At 43.1% G+C, this 24,207-nt stretch overlaps 1 protein-coding gene across 1 annotated transcript in view; it reads right to left on the reverse strand.

Moving 5' to 3' along the window:
- Positions 1-22,658, reverse strand: part of LOC141127405 (zinc finger E-box-binding homeobox protein zag-1-like) — a 133,538-nt gene extending 110,880 nt beyond the window's left edge. The window contains exon 1 of the mRNA XM_073613801.1: positions 22,287-22,658. Within this exon, the coding sequence (XP_073469902.1) occupies positions 22,287-22,344 (58 nt within the window). The 5' untranslated portion in view covers positions 22,345-22,658. The remainder of the gene's footprint in view (positions 1-22,286) is intronic.
- Between the last annotated feature and the right edge of the window lie 1,549 nt (positions 22,659-24,207).

Below are 24,207 nucleotides of genomic sequence, written 5' to 3' on the forward strand. Positions count from 1 at the left end.
CCTTTAGAATACCAATGGTTGGGGTCAGGTAGGGAGTATAGTTCCTGTAGATTGGGATTAAACCACAGAGGGTTATTGGGGTAGGTCAGCCAGGATTGTTTAGATATCTTTGAAACGATGGTGCAAAATAATGAAAGGGAGGCTTTCATTATGGATGTGCCAGGTCAGTCTGGGACCCGGCCTCGGTAGATGATGTTATGGAGAGTCTCAAGGGAAGACGCAATGGCTCCCTCTGTGGTGGTACATGCATTGGCTGCAGCTGTGTGCAGCCAGCCATGTACATGGACCAATTGGGACGCTAGGTAGTATAGGTAAAAGTTAGGAAACGCCAAGCCAATTGTGTTGGCAGCCTTAGCGTCTCCAGCGCCACCCGAGGGGATCGGCCGTTCCATGAGAATGCCATGCAGATCGTGTCAATACGTTTAAAAAAAGACCTAGGGATTATACAAGGAGAATTTGCCAGGACATACAGTAATTTAGGTAGGTAGATCATTTTAAGGGCATTAGCGCTACCCATAAGATCCAGAGGCAAGTCCATCCAATGTCTGGTTTGCTCTTAACTATGTAAGTAGACAAAGGTGTCTGCACTATGACCCCAAGATACCTAAAGGAGGACACAATATGTAATCGAGAGTCTGGGTGAATCTGAGAGGCCGCAGCAGTGTCCAAGGGAAAAAGATTTGCTTATCCCAGTTCACCCGGAATCCAGAGTAGTCGCCAAAGGTGTTAATTTTGGAGAGCAACGCATGGAGAGACTCGTGAGTGTCAGCCAGGTATACCAGGGTATCATCCGCATACAGCGAAACCCGCTCCTTTATAGTGGCAATGGGGAGACCTTTAATTAAGTAGGAGGAGCTAATTCATACTGCAAGCGGCTCCATAGCCAGGGCAAAGAGGAGGGGTGACAATGGACACCCCTGCCTTGTGCCCCTGGTAATCGGGAACGGATCGGTTACACGTGAGTTGACTCGAATACGAGCGACTGGAGAGGTATAGATGAGTTTTATCCAGGCTATCACCCTGGGCCCAAAGCCACACAGCTCTAGTACCCGAAAAAGATAAGGCCATTCCACACTATCAAAGGCCTTGCAGATGTCTAGGAATACGATAGCACGGGTAGGGGGGCAGTCATGTGGGTATAGTATATTGTGAAATGAATGTTTCACAGTATACGAACGTTCTTTCTAGTGGACCGGCCTGGTATAAAGCCTCCCTGATCACTGTTAACCAGGGTTGCGACTACTGTATTCAAACGGTTTGCCAGCACTTTGGCCAGGATTTTAACATCCACATTTATAAGGGATATCGGGCGATATGAGTCGCACTTAAGACGGTCTTTGCGAGGTTTTAATAGTAGTATGATCAGAGCTTCCTGCATGTTATATGTATGTAAGATAAATGGGCATAATAGTTCCTTGAACTGGACATACCATTCGGCTGGAAAACCATTCAGGCCTGGTGTTTTATGTGTTGGCAGTTGAGAGATAGCAACAGCGATCTCATCTGCCGAGATAGGTGCCTCCAACTCATCTCTCCCCTCAGACGTTAGGGAGGGGAAAGATATGTCAGCCAGGTAGTCTTTCAGTTGGTCTTCGGTGTAGTCAACTCTAGATGTGAAAAGGTTTTTGTAAAAGTTTAGGAAAGTCTCCATCACTAATCTGGCCCTGTGTAGTTAGGATATGTGGGATAGAAATAGGAGGGCGGTTGGGTCTGGTCAGGTATGCCAGGAGGCGACTAGCTTTGTTGCCATGTTCAAATATTTTCTGGGTAGTGTGTAACATGCGTTGTTGTGTACGGTCTAACAAACTGAGCTCATATTCCCTGCGGCTCTGCAGCCATGCATTTCTCGTGTCAGAATTGTGGTTAGTAGCATAGGCAGATTCTGCTGTTAACATGGCTGTTTCTAATTCTTCAGTGTGTTGTCTATTATTTTTGCGTATAACACCTGTGATAGACATAAAGGTGCCCCTCAACGTGGTTTTAAAGGCCTCCCACTCTGTGGAAGAATCATCAATTTTGGCACGGCGTGCCGCCATTTCACTGGTAGTATCACGCATTGTAATTGATAGGGGGTGTACAGTGCCTTCTAGGGTGCTTATGCGTTCCTCTGTGGCCCCAGTTCTATCCCGTAGGTTCTGCATGTCCTGTTTCAGGAGGGAGAAATCCATGCACATAGAGGCTATCTGTGTAATGAGTAAAGCCTTGCAGTCCTGTATAGCCATCATGATATTAGACAGTGTGGGCTCCTGAGGGAGAGAATCTGTGCCTTGGCAACTGTTGTCTGTCTGTGGGTTCTGGGACAGCAGGGGGTCAGTTTGTGTTGCAAATATGTCAGGAATGGATGCACTCACCCTTTTTGTAGAGCCCCGAGCGAGTTGATCCACCGCTGATGGGGGCCACGGTGGCCCGTATTTCACCATGGTAGCCAGCCTGGTGTATTCTCACAGCCGTGGGGAAAGTTTTGGTGCCTCTTGGGAGGATATAGGACCTAGGATGCCGGCAAGATGTTCGTTGGGAGCCGGAGCTGTGTTTCTATGCAGCCGCTCGCTCCACCATCAAGTCACGCCCCCCTTTTTTTTTTTAATACATTAATGTGAAGGACACATGAACAAGAATTTAGCTGATCGGGGAGTTATAAGCATTACGCCCCAACATTAATAGGAAAATTAAGTATAGTACAACATACATAACTCAGTGTAACTTTTAAGTTGCTAAAAATATGCCTATGAAATCCTGTACATAAAATATCAAGTTTATTGATTGCTTATTATTTTTACCACTTATTAAAATTACCTATGCTATAACATGTAGTTTACACTATACAATATACACTATATTATCACCCACCATAATTATCAATATCTTTTCATTAGCCGGTACAAATAGTAGTTCCCACAGGTGATGGGGGAGTAGCCTCTTCTTGATATATTTCACACTTTTGCTTCTTCAGGAAATAAGGGGAAAAAAATGATTTCACTACTGCCCACTATATGTTCAATGGCAGCATATGTGAGCAGAGATCAGTCTCATATCCCCTAGATAGATAGGGAAGTCCTCTGGGGTAACCTCTAGAAATCCACGGTCAGTCCATACATGTGTTTACATTTTCTACTGATATTTTCTAATTATCATATCTAGTGCCTTCATAACACTTATTGCAAGGCCAACAATTCGGATCTTCCTGCTGGTTGGGAATGCTACCCTATGTTCATTTTGAAGAAAAAGCCACTTGAAAAGAATCTCAATACACATTATGCTGGCCTTTAACATTACAATCTGTATAATCTCCCTTTGAGTTACCAAAATCATATAATATTATGGGATTACCTAGAAATCCATTCCATCTCTATCAGGCAGGCCATTGCCCTATATAGTTTTGGTGGATCTACAGGAGATTGTACAATACGTTTGTAACATGTATGGTCAACTTTATAGTACTTCCTATATTTCCATTTTGCCCCTCACAATTTGTTATATCATTATTCAAAGACCATTAAAATAAATATATCAGATTTTAAAATTATAGGTATACCAATGTAAACATAAAAGTGTATACTTTAATTATTATTTATGGAAATGTCCTCTTTGGTTTTCAGAAGTCTTTGCTTTATAAGCTTTGGGCAGTTCCCCTCCCCACATCAGCAATTCCAGACTATCACACCCTCCTTTCTCATCTCCTGATCTGTTAGGGGGTGGAAGAGACGAGAGAGAAGAATTCCCTGGTGTGCTGTATGTCCTGTTCTAAAAAGGGTGTAGACTGGGCCACAGATCAGGAATTGTTCTCAGATTCGGGGAAAAAAATTTCACCATCTGATGCAACCGTTCATTTCCCAGCACAGAATGAGCAGCCTTAGATTTAGCAACTGTAACCCATTACATACATATTATTGAAAGAAAATACTCAGACCAAAGGTGGATGACTTGGCTTCTGATGGTCGGTGTTCTGTAATGCTTACAGTGCTGATGTTTCTTAAATTATATACCAGTAATGACCACTGACTAGGCCTGTTTGTTAAGGACCAATTGACAAATGAAAGTAGAACTTCAACCCGAACATTTCTTTTTGGGATGGATGTAAAGCAACAAGAAGTCAGAGAAATTTCCCTGGGAGTTCAGAGACCCTCTTCTGTGGTGAGAGGCTACTGGCCACAATCTCAATACCCTCCATTTAAAAGGACAATTCTATCCTAATTTGGGATCTAGTTTGGGGATTTACAGTCTTTACCATGGGATTACAAATGTATTTGATGGCTTCAACAGGACCCAATACTAGTACCACAGTGGCCAGGGGGAAGGGTTGTAGAGAGACTAAGTCATTTAGTCTCAAAACCATTATCACCTATATGTGAAACCCCCCTCTCCCCACACCAGAGCCAGGATTCAGGTACTCTTGGGGTTTGAGTACGACATGCTTAGTTCACACATTGTTAGTGTCGTACTATACAAATTTGCTTTACTTTGTGACTGTTTACTGCTGTTGACATTTTTGTTGCCTCATTAGGTGCATAGCCCAAAAAAAAAATCTTTCTTCAGCTTTAGTGTATCAGAGGGTGTGGCATTGCAGGAAGGGGTTGTTGCCATCTGGAATCCGGGAGCCCATACAAGCAGCAAGATAAACTGATGATAGTGGATAATTTACTCTGTCGCCAGTGACTAATGTGACAAGTGTCCTAATTTATTATAAGAAAACTATGGAAGAGCAATCATAACAAAATGTGAACGTCACATCAAATATGTCATCTTGCCTATATAGGGAAAAATAACATTGACATAACCAGCCCCTTCCCCACACCTACAACTCAATTATACTTACCTTGGAAGCATTACCTTAATGCTCTTGCCTCCCATTTGCAGCTGGTGACAACACTAAGGATTTATGGGTGTGGGGGTGCACATGATCTCCTTCCATTTGACAGTTCTTGGGCCTAGTCAGCCATCACTTAGCCTGAGCTCTGTCACACCAGCAAGGCAGTGATGTCCCTTTTCTCCTTATCATCCTACACCAGTTGACACTAGAGAGTGTGTGATGGTGGCAGGAGCAGAGAGAGAGCACTGACAAGGTGAGTATAACTGGGTCAAGTCTATTGCACATGGACATAATAATTTGCTAATGCTTATATGCAGAATCTTGCTGGAAGAAAGATCTTGAGTAAAATTGAAAAAAAATCAACATGGCACCTCAAGAACTCTCTGAGCATCTGAAAAAAAAGAATTGTTGCTCTACATAAAGATGGCCTAGGCTATAAGAACATTGACAAGACCCTGAAACTGAGCTGCAGCACAGTGGCCAAGACCATACAGTGGTTTAACAGGACAGGTTCCACTCAGAACAGGCCTCGCCATGGTCGACCAAAGAAGTTGAATGCATGTGCTCAGCATCATATCCAGTGGTTGTCTTTGGGAAATAGGTGTATGAGTGCTGCCAGCATTGCTGCAGAGGTTGAAGGGGTGAGGGGTCAGCCTGTCAGTGCTCAGATCATATGCTGCACACTGCATCAAATTGGTCTGTACGGCTGTCATCCCAGAAGGAAACCTCTTCTAAAGATGATGCCAAGAAAGCCTGCAAACAGTTTGCTGAAGACAAGCAGACTAAGGACATGGATTACTGGAACCATGTCCTGTGGTCTGATGAGTCTAAGATAAACTTATTTGGTTCAGATGGTGTCAAGTGTGTGTGGCGGCAACCAGGTGAGGAGTACAAAGACAAGTGTGCCTACAGTCAAGCATGGTGGTAGAAGTGTCATGGTTTGGGGCTGCATGAGTGCTGCCAGCACTGGGGAACTACAGTTCATTGAGAGAACCATGAATGCCAACATATACTGTGACATACTAAAGCAGAACATGATCCCCTCCCAGCGGAGACTGGGCCGCAGGGCGGGGTTCCAACATGATAACGACCAAACACGCCTCCGAGATGACCACTGCCTTGCTAAAGAAGCTGAGGGTAAAGGTGATGGACTGGCCAAGCATGTCTCCAGACCTAAACTCTATTGAGCATTTGTGGGGCATCCTCAAACGGAAGGTGGAGGAGCACAAGGTCTCTAACATCCACCAGCTCCGTGATGTCGTCAAGGAAAACTGGAAGAGGACTCCAATGGCAACCTGTAAAGCTCTGGTGAACTCCATGCCCAAGGGGGTTAAGGCAGTGCTAGAAAATAATGGTGGCCACACAAAATATTGACACTTTGGACCCAATTTGGACATTTTCACTTAGGGGTGTACTCACTTTTGTTGCCAGCAGTTTAGACATTAATGGCTGTGTTTTGAGTTTTTTTTGAGGGGACAGAAAATTTACACTGTTATACAAGCTGTACACTCACTACTTTACATTGTAGCAAAGTGTCATTTCTTCAGTGTTGTCACATGAAAAGATATAATAAAATATTTACAAAAATGTGAGGGGTGTACTCACTTTTGTGAGATACTGTACATGGCTACAAATGTGGTGTTGTTTTTTTCTGTGTTCAAGAAGCTAAATGGGCTAATTGACAGTGAATCGACACTAGAGTTATAACCCAGACAGAATGCTGCTGTTTATTTTATTTCTGTTAGATCAAGCCTAATTGGAGCTATATAGGCCACAAGCACTGTGAGACACAGCAGCTCATTTAACCAGATGGACATTCCAAGTCTGGTCACACTGCAATGAACTCGTAACCTATTGCTAGAACTGAAAGTTCCCTTTCCCTTAGGAATGTAGTTACAAATTCATGCTTTGTATGTAGCATAATTTGCAGCACTTGCCTGCTGCTTGTAGTCAGTCAGCATTGATCACAAATGCACATGAGATGGGGAACCCCATGGAATAAATTATTGAAGGGAAGACCCAGTGGGCTGTAATGGGTCTTATGAGTCACAGGTCTCTGGGGACCTTTTCTCTGAGGAGGAGTGAGAGCTCAGTAGATGTGGAGATGTTGTAAGGTGCATGCTGTAAATATGACATTACAATGACCACATATTGGAAACTTTTCTATAACCTTGTGTATTAACCCTACACATGCTCCTGATCTTCTATTTATAATACTTGTGTATGTACTGTATTTATACCATACATGGTGCAACTATGCAATCATATAAGAATGTACTTTTGCAAGAACACATACAGATTAGTCTTCTTTGTTTTGTAAACTGCAGCCAGAAAACCACCATGTACATCCTGGAGACACAGTACAAGTGATTTGATATAATTACTCTATATATATGGCAGTAAGTGAAAAAGTTACCCAGGCAGCAGGGAAGTTTTTATTTCTTAATACACTTTAATATATCTTTCATTCTATCTGTCTGTAGTACTGACTGCTCATATGTTTTAGATAAAACTTTCTCAGATAACCTCATCATTTCTCGTTTTGGTCTAGCAATGGTCTTCTGACAATTTATTAGACACGTGCGCCGTCAATGAATTTGTTTTGTTTCATTCCGTTCCGTTTCGTATTAGCCACAAATTTGTATTTCGTAATTCGTGTTCGAAATCCAATTTGGATTCGTACGAAATACGAATTTTCGTTAGGATCGTTAACTTTTTGTAACAATTACGAACGTTCGTTATGATGAATTTAAAAAGCAAAAAATACCTTTCTCAGTATGGCAGTCGTCGGACTCATTATGCTCATTATGAGGGGCTCCCACCATCCCTGTGCTGTGCTGACTTCCTCCTGGGGCTGTACCCCTGCTGTGCTCATTATGAGGGGCTCCCACCATCCTTGTGCTTTGCTGACTTCCTCCTGGGGCTGTACCCCTGCTGTGCTCATTATGAGGGGCTCCCACATCCTTGTGCTGTGCTGACTTCCTCCTGGGGCTGTACCCCTGCTGTGTTCATTATGAGGGGCTCCCACCATCCCTGTGCTGTGCTGACTTCCTGGGTTTGTACCCCTGCTGTGCTCATTATGAGGGGGCTCTCACCATCCCTGTGCTGTGCTGACTTCCTAGGTCTGTACCCCTGCTGTGCTCATTATGAGGGGGCTCCCACCATCCCTGTGCTGTGATGACTTCCTGGGTTTGTGCCCCTGCTGTGCTCATTATGAGGGGCTCCCACCATCCCTGTGCTGGCTTCCTGGGTTTGTACCCCTGCTGTGCTCATTATGAGGGGGCTCCCACCATCCCTGTGCTGTGATGACTTCCTGGATTTGTACCCCTGCTGTGCTCATTATGAGGGGCTCACACCATCCCTGTGTTGTGCTGACTTCCTGGGTTAGTACCCTGCTGTGCTCATTATGAGGGGCTCCCACCATCCCTGTGCTGTGCTGACTTCCTGGGTTAGTACCCTGCTGTGCTCATTATGAGGGGCTCCCACCATCCCTGTGCTGTGCTGACTTCCCCCAGGAAGTCAGCACAGCACAGGGATGGTGGGAGCCGCTCATAATGAGCACAGCCGGGGTACAAACCCAGGAAGTCAGCACAGCACAGGGATTGTGGGAGCCCCTCATAATGAGCACAGCAGGGGTACAGCCCCAGGAAGTCAGCACAGGGATGGTGGGAGCCCCTCATAATGAGCACAGCAGGAGTACAAAATCCAGGAAGTCAGCACAGCATAGGGATGGTGGGAGCCCCCTCATAATGAGTACAGCAGGAGTACAAAATCCAGGAAGTCAGCACAGCATAGGGATGGTGGTAGCCCCTCATAATGAGCACAGCAGGGGTACACCCCCAGGAGGAACTTCCTCCTGGGGCTGTACCCCTGCTGTGCTCATTTTGAGTGGCTCCCACCATCCCTGTGCTGTGCTGACTTCCTCCTGGGGCTGTACCCCTGCCGTGCTCATTCTGAGTGGCTCCCACCATCCCTGTGCTGTGCTGACTTCCTCCTGGGGCTGTACCCCTGCTGTGCTCATTAGGAGGGGCTACCACCATCCCTGTGCTGTGCTGACTTCCTGGGTTTGTACCCCTGCTGTGCTCATTATGAGGGGCTCTCACCATCCCTGTGCTGTGCTGACTTCCTGGGTTTGTACCTCTGCTGTGCTCATTATGAGGGGGCTCTCACCATCCCTGTGCTGTGCTTATTATGAGGGGCTGCCATCATCCTGTGCTGTGCTGACTTCCTAGATTTTTAACTTCATCATAACGAATAATCGTAATTACTATGATAATAATAAAACGATAATAAAATGACTTCCTCCTGGGGCTGTACCCCTGCTGTGCTCATTATGAGGGTCTTCCACCATCCCTGTGCTGTGCTGACTTCCTGGATTTTTAACTTCATCATAACGAATAATCTTAATTACTATGATAATAATAAAACGATATTAACGAACATTCATATTTTGTCTGATTCTGAATCTCCCATCGACTACCAGTACCAGTCTCCCAATCCCATATTAAAAAAGGTAATTTTCCCAACCCTCACTCAGTAGCAGAAGAAAATCTCTGATTGGTCAACAAAACACCAGTCACATTTCCGTTGTAACGGAATTTGGATCCGAAATTTGTACACGAAATTTTGTATTTCGTATACAATTTGGAGGCATAGAAATTCGTATTTCGGATGCTTCCGAATGAACGAATTTTCGGAAATTCGTACGAATTTTCGATTCGTACGAAATTAACCGCACATGTCTACAATTTAGTGGTTGCCAATAGCCTACCTTCAAATTTTGCAATATAACAAAGAGTGACACCCATAAGTGTTGTATGAAGCTGCAGAAAAAAATGGGCGTGGCTAAATTGTGCTAAATATTGTGTAAATATGTTTAGATTGCGCTAATCTGAATACATTTGCTGCACATACTATGTACAGAAACCTCAGTTCTTGTACCCACAAAATACTCCTTAATATCTGAGCCACAAGCAACAGTCTCACAGACACACATAAACCTTGGTACAAAGAATCATTTTTAAAAAAATGTTGCACCTTTATTACAAGTGGTCTCAAAAATGTGTCAAAAGTGTCTGATCTGTCTGCCATAATGTCACAGTCCTTATAAAAATCGCTGCTCACCGCCATTACTAGTAAAAAAAAAATAATAAAAATGCGATAAATCTTTCCCCTATTTTGTAGACGCCAAAACTTTTGCGCAAACTAATCAATATACGCTTATTGCGATTTTAATTGCCAAAAATATGTAGAAGAATACATATCGGCCTAAACTGAAAAAAAAATGTGCTTTTTTTAAAAAAAATTGGGGATATTTATTATAGCAAAAAGTACAAAATATTGTGTTTTTTTCAAAATGGTCGCTCTTTTTTGTTTATAGCGCAAAAAATAAAAAATGCAGAGATGATCACGAATATCACGAGAATACCACCAAAAGAAGGCTCTATTTGTGGGAAAAAAAGGACGTTAATTTTGTTTGGGTACAATGTCACATGACCGCGCAATTGTCAGTTAAAGCGACGCAGTGACGTATCGCAAAAAATGGCCTGGTCGTTGAGCAGCCAAATCTTCTGGGGCTGAAGTGGTTAAAGGCATCGGTCAGCGGGCCACCTTCTCCACCGCTCTTCCTCTGACCGAACAAAGCCTCAGAAACCTGGTGTCCAGCACCAGGAAATGGTAACCTCCCATGGTCTGTAAATGCGTTACACACACTTTTCTTCAAGGCCTCCTGAAGATGTTTTATCCTCTGCTCCCTCTGCGAAGGCAGGATGAGTTCCGCAACCTTACCCTTGTAACGTGGATCAAGAAGGGTTGCCAGCCAGTAATGATCCCTCTCCTTAATACCACGAATCCTAGGGTCCTTTCGCAGGCTTTGCAGAATCAGGGAGGCCATGCAGCATAAGTTTGCAGAGGCATTCGATTCTGAGTCCTCTGGGTCACTAAGGATCACACTATCCGTAACTACCTCCACCCAGCCACAAACAACTCCTTGGGTTTCTAGGGATTGAAAACCATCCCTTGAAGACTGCTGCGTGTTATCCTCGACATCCATGCTGACACAATCCTCCTCCTCCTCTTCTTCGTGTGTTTGGCGGACCTGCAGGAATGCTATCTGGATAAAGGGGGCCTTGAGAGGAAAGGAAGTCCTCCTCTTCCTCCCGCTGTTATGCCTCAAGTGCCCTGTCCATGATTCCACGAAGCGTGTGCTCCAGGAGAAAGACTAGAGGGACAGTGTCTCCTCAAATGGTGACAGGACAGTGCATGCATCATTGATCAGTAGCCACTGGCCTGGCAAAAAGAAGCCAAGCTCCCCTGACACTGTCCTGGTGCCACACTCGCACAGGTACTCATTGATGGTCTTCTGCTGTGGGTGCAGCTGCTGCAGCATTGCCAACGTTGACAATGAGATGTGTCTGTGATTCTGCGCAAAAAACTATTCACTGGTAATAAGTGAACAATAAATATTGTAAATAAGTGCATCTATAAGAGATATGCTCTATAAAAAACAAACAAACATCTAAAGTGACTTCAGTGCTAATATATACAGTGAAGTGACTAATGCATCAATATAAAGTGACTGAACAAAGTGCACGTGCGTTGATAGGAGATCTGGTGACTTTCGTGGTGTTTGGTCCCCACTCGGGGCTCCCAGAACTCTCACCTTGATGACACAATAAAAGTGCCTATTAGAATCCCTTGGATGTAGAACTCCTTCCACTTGGATCAGTGCTGGCGTTCTGGAGTGCCTGTAGATAGGCCATCAGCGATGTTCCCTCCAGTAAATGGGTTCCACATAGGGAGTAATTAAAAAAGGGGGACTCCAATAGTGTAATAAAGTATGACCAAAAGTTTTATTAAAACGTATAAACTGCTTACATTAAAAACAGCGCTGGGCAGCAGTGAAAAACAGCGGTTTCAATCCCCGCTACGTCACTTCCGGTCCGCGTGTGTTGTGTTTTTTAATTACTCCCTATGTGGAACCCATTTACTGGAGGGAACATCGCTGATGGCCTATCTACAGGCACTCCAGAACGCCAGCACTGATCCAAGTGGAAGGAGTTCTACATCCAAGGGATTCTAATAGGCACTTTTATTGTGTCATCAAGGTGAGAGTTCTGGGAGCCCCGAGTGGGGACCAAACACCACGAAAGTCACCAGATCTCCTATCAACGCACGTGCACTTTGTTCAGTCACTTTATATTGATGCATTAGTCACTTCACTGTATATATTAGCACTGAAGTCACTTTAGATGTTTGTTTGTTTTTTATAGAGCATATCTCTTATAGATGCACTTATTTACAATATTTATTGTTCACTTATTACCAGTGAATAGTTTTTTGCGCAGAATCACAGACACATCTCATTGTTGTGGTATTTATAGATTAGTAGGTAGTGGAGCGGTGTTCACTATTAGATTTTGCAGCATTACACATACCTATATCACTTGAGTAGCGCAGAAGTCTATCGCAAGATAACACACATTGCCAACGTTGAGTTCCACGTGGTGGGCATGTCACAAATGAGGCAGTTGATGGGCAGGTTGCATTCCCTTTGAATGTCAGCCAGCCGAGCACTGGCATTGTAGGACCGGCAGAAATGACCACAGACTTTTCTGGCCTGCCTCAGGAGATCTTGTAAGCCTGGGTACTTGGTCAAGAAACGCTGCACCACCAAATTCAGGACGTGTGTCCAACATGTAATATGGGTCAAGTGTCCCTGTCGGAGGGTGGAGAGAAGGTTGGTGCCATTGTCATACAACCATCCCTGGATGAAGCTGGCATGGCGTCAACCACCTTTGAGCCTGCCCCTGCAGAATCTCTGCCCCAGTGTGGCTCCTGTCCCCTAAGCAGACAACTCAAGCACCGCATGGCATCTTTTTGGCTGACTGCTTGCATAGAATTTAGTGAGTACTGCTGATTCAGAGGATAATTCTAGAGGAAGAGGCCATAGAGGAAGAAGAAGAGGAAGGAGGGGAGCATACAAATGTGGCAGAATCACCACTAGCTTTTTGGAGGTGTGGTGGCGGAACAAGTTCCAACACTGAATCCTGTCCTGCATCCTTCCCAGCTGCCAGTAGAGTTACCCAGTGCACCGTGAAGGAAAGGTAATGCCCCTGCCCATGCCTGCTGGACCATGAGTCAGCAGTAATATGAACCTAACTGCTGACCGCCCTGTCCAACAAAGCCAAACCATTGCCTTCCACATGGCAGTAGAGAGCCAGTTTGGCCTTATGTGAAAAGAAATGGTGCTTTGGAACCAGCCACTGTGGTACAGCACATTCCACAAATTCACGAAAGGGGCTGAGTCTACCAGCTGAAAAGGCAGCAGTTGCAGTTCTAGCAATTTGGCCAAGCTGATATTTAAACGCTGAGCATGTGGATGGCTGGGACCAAATTTCTTTTTACGGTTCAGCATCTGGGGTAGGGAAATTTGCCTGCCGAAATCAACTGGTGGTGTACTGCTAGCAGATTGGCTGCAAGTACTTGTGACACCTATTGCTATACCTTCATTCCTTTCAGTGCAGGTTTTTGAGAGGACTGGAGGTATAGTAGGGTTTGAGATACCAGATGAGGAGCAAGGAGAAGTCTGCCTTTTTCTATGATGTGGGTCTTTCAGGTGCTGCTGCCAACAGACTGCATGGCAGGTCATCATATGTCGTTGAAGTTGTGTCTCCTCCTCATTTTCCTCCTCTCTTCTCTCAGACACCCAAGTACGGTCAGTGACCTCATCATCCCTCCTTGTCACTGGAGCAAATTTGTCAGTATGCTGCAGCTTGGGGAACATGACTGCCAGTTTCTTGTCCTTCTGTGGCACCCCCTCTCTCTAGGCTCATGTTACTCACTTCCTCCACCTGGGAACCAACATCGGAACCTTCAAATTTCTGCGCATCCTGCAGCAGCATGTAACCGACACTGTGGTAGAATAATTCTGGGGACTCCTCCGTGCATGATGGTGGGGCTACGGAAGGAGTAACTGTGGACAAGGAGCCGATGGAATAGGCTGCTTTGGCAGCTGCGTTGGAAGGCAAACTACTATGAGCCTGGGTGACAGAGGATGAGAAGGATGAGGACGGCTTTGTTATCCACTCCACCAACTCTTCTGCATGTTGTGGCTCAAAAACATGGCCAGCAGCAGAAAGAAAGGACAAGTGTGCCCCACGGCCACCTGCAGAGGATGCACCATGTCCATGACCACCACTGTTGACTGTAGACACAGAGACTGCTTGCCCACTTTTAGTGGCCTGTTAGCATCTGCCTCTCCTTGGTGGCCTTCCAGACATGATGGGGATTTTTTCTTTCCACAGCACACTACACTGTTGTATACTGTGTACACTGACTGCACTGTATTAGAAATGGTACACTGGTTACACTGTATTATATACTGTTTACACCGCCTGAAGTGTATTAGAAACTGCACACCATGAATGCACTGTATACAGTATATAGGCTACACTGAATGCAGAGTGTATATATATATATATATATACTAGAATATATATATATATATATATATATATATATATATATATATATGTATATATATATATATATATATATATGTATATAAATACACTTCCTGAAGTGTATTATATAATGTGCACCACTGAATGAACTGTATATACATGCTACGCTTAATGCAGAGTATATATATATATATATATACTAGACTGTGTATATATATATATATATATATATATATATATATATATATATGAATACACCTCCTGAAGTGTATTATATAATGTACACCACCAAATGAACTGTATATATATATGCTACACTGAATGCAGAGCATATATAGATATATATCTATATATCTATATATAGATACATAAATATATAGACTTTATATAAAAAAATATGAATACACCGCCTGAAGTGTATTATATAATGTACACCACCCAATGAACTATATATATATATATATATATATATATATATATATATATATATATATAAAACAATCACTGGGTGAGGTGCACTGAATGGTCTTTTAAAGCTATTGTGCCAGCAGTCTAGTCCTTCCCAGGGACTAAAATATAAAACATCAAAAGAGGATTGCTGCACAAAAAGGTGAAAATGTATTAATTCATATATACACACGAGACTGTATATACTGTATCTCACAAAAGTGAGTACATCCCTCACATTTTTGTAAATATTTTATTTTATCTTTTCATGTGACAACACTGAAGAAATGATACTTTGCTACAATGTAAAGTATCTTCCACCTGCACTCCTCCACCCTCCATTTGAGGATGCCCCACAGATGCCCAATAGGGTTCTTGAGACATGCTTGGCCAGTCCATCACCTTTACCCTCAGCTTCTTTAGCAAGGCAGTGGTCATCTTGGAGGTGTGTTTGGGGTCGTTATCATGTTGGAATACTGCCCTGCGGCCCAGTCTCCGAAGGGAGGGGATCATGCTCGGCTTCAGTATGTCACAGTACATGTTAGCATTCATGGTTCCCTAAATGAACTGTAGCTCCCCAGTGCTGGCAGCACTCATGCAGCCCCAGACCATGACACTCCCACCACCATGCTTGACTGTAAGGCAAGACACACTTGTCTTTGTACTCCTCACCTGATTGCCACCATACACGCTTGACACCATCTGAACCAAACAAGTTTATCTTGGTCTCATAAGACCACAGAATATGGTTCCAGTAATCCATGTTCTTAGTCTGCTTGTCTTCCACAAACTGTTTGCGGGCTTTCTTATGCATCATCTTTAGAAGAGGCTTCCTTCTGGGACAACTGCCATGCAGACCAATTTGAAGCAGTGTGCGACGTATGGTCTGAGCACTGACAGGCTGACCCCCCACCCCTTCAACCTCTGCAGAAATGCTGGCAGCACTCATACGTCTATTTTCCAAAGACAACCTCTGGATATGACGCTGAGCACGTGCACTCAACTTCTTTGGTCAACCATGGTGAGGCCTGTTCTGAGTGGAACCCGTCCTGCAGCTCAGTTTCAGGGTCTTGCAATCTTCTTATAGCCTAGGCCATCTTTATGTAGAGCAACAATTTTTTTTTTTAGATCCTCAGAGAGTTCTTTGCCATGAGGTGCCATGTTGAACTTCCAGTAAACAGTATGAGAGAGTGAGAGCGATAAGACCAAATTTACCACACCTGCTCCCCATTCACACTTGAGACCTTGTAACACTAACGAGTCACATGACACTGGGGAGGGAAAATGGCTAATTGGGCCCAATTTGGACATTTTCACTTAGGGGTGTACTCACTTTTGTTTCTAGCGGTTTAGACATTAATGGCTGTGTGTTGCGTTATTTTGAGGGGGCAGCAAATTTACACTGTTATACAAGCTGTACACTCACTACTTTACATTGTAGAAAAGTGTCATTTCTTCAGTGTTGTCACATGAAGAGATATAATAAAATATTTACAAAAATATGAGGGGTGTACTCACTTATATATATATATATATGAATACACCTCCTGAATATAGAGTTTACACTGAATATATAGTCTACGCTAAATGCAGAGTGTATATATATATATATATATATATATATATATATATATATTAGACTGTATGCGCTGCCTGAATATAGAGTATACACTGAATATATAGCCTTCAGTACGAACGCCCCATATTGTTCGCTGTTCGGCGAACGGGCGAACACCCGATGTTCAAGTCAAACTTATGTTTGACTCGAACATCAAGCTCATCCCTATTGGAGACCCCTGGCCTAGACAATCAGAATGATGTGCCTGATGGAACTTTTTTAAAGAAGTCTGCTCTCTGGAATTATGTCCTGGTGATCTTAGGAGAAGCTGCTGCCAGGGGAAACATGAAAAGACAAGAAGAGAGAGAAAGTGCATTGATCTAGCACAGTAAGTCACTTTATTTCAATCAAGCAATAAAAAAGTTGAACTCACATTTGAAAGGTGAATAGATCATTATGTACAGAGCCAAAATACAGCTAGGAACTGTCACTGGGGCCAGTAGAGCAGTAAGAAGTTTATTGGATCAAAGCAATCCTCCAACAGACTTTAAGAGTTACAACTGATAGGCAATTCCATGTCTGTCAGTTGTAACTCCACTAGCCTAGGTACTTGCTGTGGGGGCGGCTGCAAAGATGTGTAATGCCCCGTACACACGGTCGGACTTTGTTCGGACATTCCGACAACAAAATCCTAGGATTTTTTCCGACGGATGTTGGCTCAAGCTTGTCTTGCATACACACGGTCACACAAAGTTGTTGGAAAATTCGATCGTTCTAAACGCGGTGACGTAAAACGCGTACGTTGGGACTATAAACGGGGCAGTGGCCAATAGCTTTCATCTCTTCCTTTATTCTGAGCATGCGTGGCACTTTGTCCGTCGGATTTGTGTACACACGATCGAAATTTCCGACTATGAATTTTGTTGTCGGAAAATTTTATATCCTGCTCTCAAACTTTGTGTGTCGGAAAATCCGATGGAAAATGTGTGATGGAGCCTACACACGGTCAGAATTTCCGACAACAAGGTCCTATCACACATTTTCCATCGGAAAATCCGACCGTGTGTACAGGGCATTAGAGTGCTCGCTCTCCACTATACTATGGAGCACTCTGGTTACTAAAGTGGGGTTTACCGTACCCACTTCTAAATCAATTCCAGTGACCAGAACACTGTGCTTTATACTGTTTGTAGCTGGGGCTACATATAGTTTATACATTGCATACAGCCGCTAGCATCTGTTAGTGAATTAAATAGTTCTGCTTTTAATGATCTCTTGACAGCTTCAAGGCTCCCACAGAAGCATTAGGGCCATTGTCAATTTTGATAATACTGGGAGACTGCTACTCAAGAAACTAGAGCCACCAGTTCTTTTGCTGTTGAACTAAGAAGGTCTAATATATTCCTGTTGTTTTGGGTTATCCTATACTCCTAACCCTCTATCCCTGGATAATTCAGCCAATAAATGTTACAAAAGAAGATTGATGAGGTTTATGTCTGTAAGTCAGTCGCCATTTTGGGGTTGGTCAGTGCTTGGGCTCAGCTACAGAGCAGCTACAGAGCAGGTAACCAGGAATGCAGCAGAGTCCAATGAAATCTATCAGCTCCTTGGGGTCATTGCTACATTACTTATACTCCCCCACTCAGCAATGGAGTGAGTGAAAGCTAAAACCATCCCTCCACCCAGAATTGGCTTTAGTGGGAGCTTGTTACAACCCCACCCAGTATTGTTATCTGTGGGAGCTTATAACATCCCCACTGCCAAACATTGGTGTCAGTGGGAGCTTATAACTTCTCCTAACCATCATTGGTGTTAGTGGGAGCTTATAAATACTCCCCCACCATCCAGCATTGGTGTCAATGAGAGTCCGGGATTCAGACTGCCTGAAATCCGGACACATTATTCATACTTGACTGTGGTTCCCCAACATAGGCATGTGTAAAGGATGTGCCAGTACCGATCACTCACTGTGTTCATTCATAACTGAAGCATACAGGTAGTAAACAGTATTCAGTTAAAAAAATGCAATTAGTGTGATACACAGTACTTTATCAAACTAAATGTAATTCAGTAAGTTTTGCATATGCTTTAACCTTTTGCTGGCTATGTAAAGTATTTGTGCAAAGAAGATGGGCTTTAACGGCCACATTCTACGCATACTGTATGTGTCTATGGGCAGCAGGGGTTGCTGTGCTGAGAGCATGCGTAAAGCTGAGACATAACAGCCTAGTCAAAAGGACGCCGGGGCAGGCGGGAAGTCTAAGAATATATTTACCATACAATTAAATCTCTGTATTAAAAGTAAAATGATGCTCCTTAGTTAAAATGATTGTACATTTCTTTAAAATAACAAACATGTCATACTTACCTGCTCTATGCAATGGTTTTGCACAGAGCAGTCCCCGATCCTCCTCTTCTCGGGTCCCCTATCTCTTCTTCCCTCTGTGCCACCATAGGATTGCAATCATATCTCTACACTGGGCATAAGTTGGAACTTTGCTGTGTTCAAGTAATTCAGCTTCTGGCAAAGGCTTCACATTCAACACACTCCTGGGTGTTTCATGCTGCCTGATCCTTTGGTTCACCCAGTGGTTCTTCCCGAAGGCCCCTATGTCACTAGTGTGTCCTATAGTGATGTAGACTTAGTAGGAGAAACCACGGCGTGTGGTTAAGAACACAGGAATTCAGCAATTTCAGAATGTGTATTACTTGAAGTGATACTAAAGTCTTGGGTTTTTTTTGTTAAAAAAAACAAACATGTTATACTGTACTTACCTGCTCTGTGTAGTGGATTTGCCCAGAGCAGCCCAGATTCTCCTCTTCTCGGGGTCCCTCTTTGGCGCTCCTGGCCCCTCCCTCCTGTTGAGTGCCCCCACAAACCTGAGCCAGGCTGCAGCTCCCTGTGACCATTCAGACACGGAGCTGCAGCCTGGTCCCACCCTCTCTCTCTCCTCATTGGCTCACTGACTTTAATTGATAGCAGCACGAGCCAATGGCGCTTCGCTGCTGTCTCAGCTAATCTGGAGGGAGAGTCCTGGACAGCCGAGTCTCGCGTGCAACATCGCTGGATCTAGATGGACCTCAGGTAAGTATTAGGGAGGCTGAGGGGGGCTGCTGCACACAGAAGGCTTTTTCTCTGAATACATAGAATGTATTCAGAGAAAAAAACCTTCTATCTTTACAACCACAACCATAAAAAGGGGTTTAGAATCAAAAAGTAAGAATTGAGTATCTTTTTATTAATGCGGAGACCCTTCTTGGGTATTTTTGAAAGCCCAGATCATTGTTTTAATGAGTGCTATGGGTTAGCATTCTAAGTTAGTATTTAGTTATACAGTCTCCAACAAAGACCTTTACACATCATTCACTCACTAATTGGACACCATAGCGCGAATGTATGAAAACTGAAGAAATAAAAAAAAAATGAATTGGTCACCATTTAATAGCAACCCTAGGTTTGCTCTTTTTTCTCCTATTTTAGGGAATCAGCCATAATAATGTTACCACTAAGACTGTGGATGTAGTAATTTGTTTTAGCTTACAATATGCAGTCAGAGTGTCACCATTTTCAATACCTTAAGAGTGACTTGGCACTCTGAGGTATAACATGGAGTTATAAAGAGGCTTGCTAGGGCAGTGGCTAGCAGGAAAGATGCATGATTGTTAAGCAAGAAGGACACAAAACGAGGGTTTGGGGCATCCCCAAAAAAGACAGACATCGGAAGGGACTGTCCAACCACAGTGTGATGGACTAGTCAAGTTGCTTACAACTTCCAGACATCCATCTTCTACAGTAGAAAATTATTTAGCTGTTGACGAATATTTGCTAAAGCAGGAACGCTCAGTGGGGAGGGAGGCAGTTAAATTTAGGATCCTTTAGTTAGTGTACTTTGTATTTGTGTTTTTTCCCCATTTTCTTCCTTTTTTGTGTATTCTATCATTATTTGTATACTGTGGCCATTTTTTTTATGCCATAAGCATGCGTCCAGGGTGGCTTAAAAGAGTTTTTTTTTCCCCAAAAAGTTAAATGTGGAAGCTTATTGCTATTGACAACAACTTATACTTCTCTCAATTCATTTATCTATCACTAAAAGTTTAGTTGCTATGCAGCTTTCTGTTGTGTGTGGAAATGTAAAACTTACCAAAACCTATGCTTTTTGGATTGCTGATTACTTAGCAACAGCAGTATATATGCAGAAGTAAAGGGGATTTTTATGCTGTCAATAATTTCTCACTAAGCAGTGATCTAGCTTCACACGTGTCAACATTGCTTTATGAAAATGAAGAAGTTAAAAAAAATATGATATACGAAACTAGGTAAATGATCTATGAATGTTCTTTTCATGGACAGCATTACCAAAGACACAATTAGATATAATACAATATAATATAATATAAAAAAAATGAAATATACAGTACATGTGCACAAATTATTTGGGTTACTGCTGTGTATCTGATTATTATAATTTTTTATGGACACCATTCAAGGTAAAGTGCAACTAAATATAACTAACAAGCCTTTATTTAAAGTGAATATATCACAAATAAAAAATTTATTGGATAAAGCAACGTGTTCCTAACAATTTTGTATACATTTGGACTAATCTTACAATCTAACTGAAAATTTTGTCTGGGGGCTGCCATATTGCCTTGATTAAAATACAGAAGATCTAAAATGACACATTTTCTACCGCCAAATACTGAACAATGGCATCATGTATTTCCAAAGTATAAGTACAGGTACTCCTCACTTAATGACCAGGTTCCGTTCCAACGACCAGGTCGTTAAACCAATTGGTTGTTAAACGAGGAGTCACAAGTAATCAATATTTTAAGCATTCTTAACTACTGTACTGTATTGTGAAAAAAAGGTCTAAACACAAAACTCCAGCTCAATAACGTTGTTTTAAATTCTGTACTGTACTATACAATACAATGATATATAGCACGTCGTTCGGGTGGGGAAAGCTGGTCGTACGTCCGAGTGGTCGTTAAACAGGTAAGTCGTTAAACAAGGAGTATCTGTAATTTAAATATTGTGCCAGACTACTCTAAGGCTGGTCATAGATGACCCGTTTCAGTCGTTTCAGTCAGCCAGCTGAGACATTGTATTTTAACAGCAGGACTCCTCTGCTTTCAGAAGCTGCAAATGCTGATCGAGAAAATTTTTTCAACAAGCGCGTTTGACAGAAGTCAGTCATTAGATCGACTTGTTTTGAGCGAGAGCAGCCACACATGGATCGAAATTTGGCTGGTCCCCGTTGAACCAGCCAATTTTCGATCCATTTATGGCCAGCTTTAGGCACAATCTTTCTTTGCATTTGCGTTAATTACCAATAATGTACAAAATTATTTTATTCTTCCTCAGTCTAGATAAAGTTGTACTTTATTTTTGTTGTACCTCTATTGTGTAATTTCATAAATATTTAATTACATTCTGCCAAGATCAAACATATGATGCAAACCATAGCAACCATCAACCCAGAAAAGCTTATTTCATCTCAGTTGCTATAGGTTACTGTCTATCATTGTCTGCCCATCTAATAAGCAAATAGGCCACATCTGTATTCTATAGAATGGAATCAGATAAGAGACAGCATAAGCATCTGTTCCTTTTTTTTTTTTTTTTTATTTATCAAATCCCCATCTATTTTGTACTGATAATAGTGAAGCGTTGGGTGCTGTGTTGTCTAGTAAAAGCACAAATAATAAGAAAATCTCTCGTATGTATGTTTTATCATACTTGAGAAAGGTGCAGTAAATCAAATAGATTTTTTTTTTTATATCTAAAGAAAAATCTGTAGTTTTAATAAAAAAAACAAATTGCTAAGAAACAATGCTTTCTCGTCTTAAGTGTCACACTCTGTACTGAAAGGCCTGTTAACCACATCACAGTTATAAGTAATTGTGTCAAACAGCTGTCTGGCTGTGCTGTGAAGTTATTCCACAAAGAGTAGAATGCCCCGGCCATGTGGTCAGGAATGCGGTACACAGGTGTGGTATTGCTCACCTTGCGTCCTTTTGGGCTGCACCTGCTTTCTGCGCCTCTCTTTGATATCTTCAGACATGGTATATGTGTGGGGATCATGAAGACATCCAATCTGTGCCGTACTTTCTGCAGCTTTCTCTTTCTGTCTCTGACACACAGACACATGCTGGGGAGTACCCCACTACTCCCTTAATGATGTCACATGTGGAGGGGCTGTCCTTGAATGATTCAAAACCCCACTATGAACCGCTGGCCAACATACATTAACCCTTCTCACTGACAATGACTCACAGGGTGAAGTAAAAAGTCAGCTTCTGCTAATTTACTGCATTCATGAACTGCTAACTGTTGTCTGCTGGAAGAATCTGTAGCTGGTAATAGTCAGAGAAAGCTGGCAGAGTAATAGTAGTATCATCCGTTTTATAAATTCCTGGACGTAAGTTTCAAATAAAAAAGTTAAAAATGTAGAATATATGTATGCAAAAGTGGTTTCATCTTCACAAAACTTGAGATGAACACGTCTGATAGGATGCTAAATATAATCTGTTAGCATATGTTATCAAACAGTCCATCTTAAAGTAAACATTTTCTTGAGAAAAATAAGCTGAAGGGCTGAAAATACCAGTTGCCTGACTGTTATGCTGATACCCTGACTTTAAAAGGGAACTAAATGCATTGTTAAAAAAAAAAAAATTGCCAACAGATAGGCTGTTTAGAAGAGACACAATTTATATAGAGCCAACAGTTTGTCCAGCGCTTTACAATGTAGAGGGGGGACAGCACAATTACAGTACAGTTTAATACTGAAAGGACAAGAGGGCCCTGCTCGTAGAGCTTACATTCGGAAGGGAGGGGGTGGTGGTACAAAAGGTAGTAGCTGCAGGGGATGATTTGATGGGGGTAGCTCGGGGACAGTTGTTAGGTGGGTGTGGGATAGGGTGCCCTGAATAAGTGAGTTTTCAGGGATCTCCTAAAGGTGGACAGTATAGGGGCTGATCGGATATACCGGGGCAGGGAGTTCCAGAGGATGGGAGAGGCTCTGGAGAAGTCCTGAAGGCGAGCATGGGAGGAGGTAACAAGGGAGCTAGAGAGCAGGAAGTCCTAGGAGGAGTGGAGGGGACAGTTTGGGCGATATCTGAAGATGAGATTGGTGATGTAGCTGGGGGCAATGTTGTGGATGGCCTTGTATGTTGTGCTTAGTATTTTGAATTTTATACAGTGGGGTAGGGGAAGCCAGTGAAGGGATTGTCAGAGAGAAGCAGCAGTCATGGATTGGTTAGTGAGGTGTATTAGTCTAGCAGCAGCATTCATAACAGACTGAAGGGGGATAGCTTGCATAAGGGTAGGCCATTAAGGAGATAGTTGCAGCATGCAATGTCTGTTCTGCAATAAAATATACTTACCTGCTTGTTTGCAAATCTCTGCAGAATGTAAATGGAACCGCACATGTGCAGCTCCATTTACATTTCCATCACAGTGCCAGTAGGCTGGGATGAATGATGCATGCGTGTGCAGCCAGGTGCTTGCCTAGGAATGGAGAGTGTGAGAAACACTGGCTGCATCTGCTGTCTGTGGCTGCTGTCCTGCAGTGCTGAACTGGTTAACAGCCACAATCAATAGACTGAGTCAAGTAGCAGTGCACTTTGGGAACTGTAGTCCAGAGGAGAGAGACTCAGCTATAATCTAGAGCTTTTGAACTGCACTTCCCAGAGGGGAAAGAGCTCATGTTGTTATAAGGGACCCCAGAGAGTGCACATCGCCGTTCAGTGTACACCATCATTGCTGCATACCGACAGCCTGGGCAGGATCCTGAGTACTGAGACCATGTGTGCTGACAGCCATAGTCACCTGAGTGCAGAGCAGAGAGTGGACTAATCAATGTTTGTGACCGGGTGGTGAGCTGCAATATTGTTGGGACTGGTGAGCTGCTGCTGTGGGGGCT

This window comes from Aquarana catesbeiana, linkage group LG02 (genome assembly GCF_042186555.1).
Source record: "Aquarana catesbeiana isolate 2022-GZ linkage group LG02, ASM4218655v1, whole genome shotgun sequence".
In the NCBI taxonomy this organism is placed as follows: domain Eukaryota; kingdom Metazoa; phylum Chordata; class Amphibia; order Anura; family Ranidae; genus Aquarana; species Aquarana catesbeiana.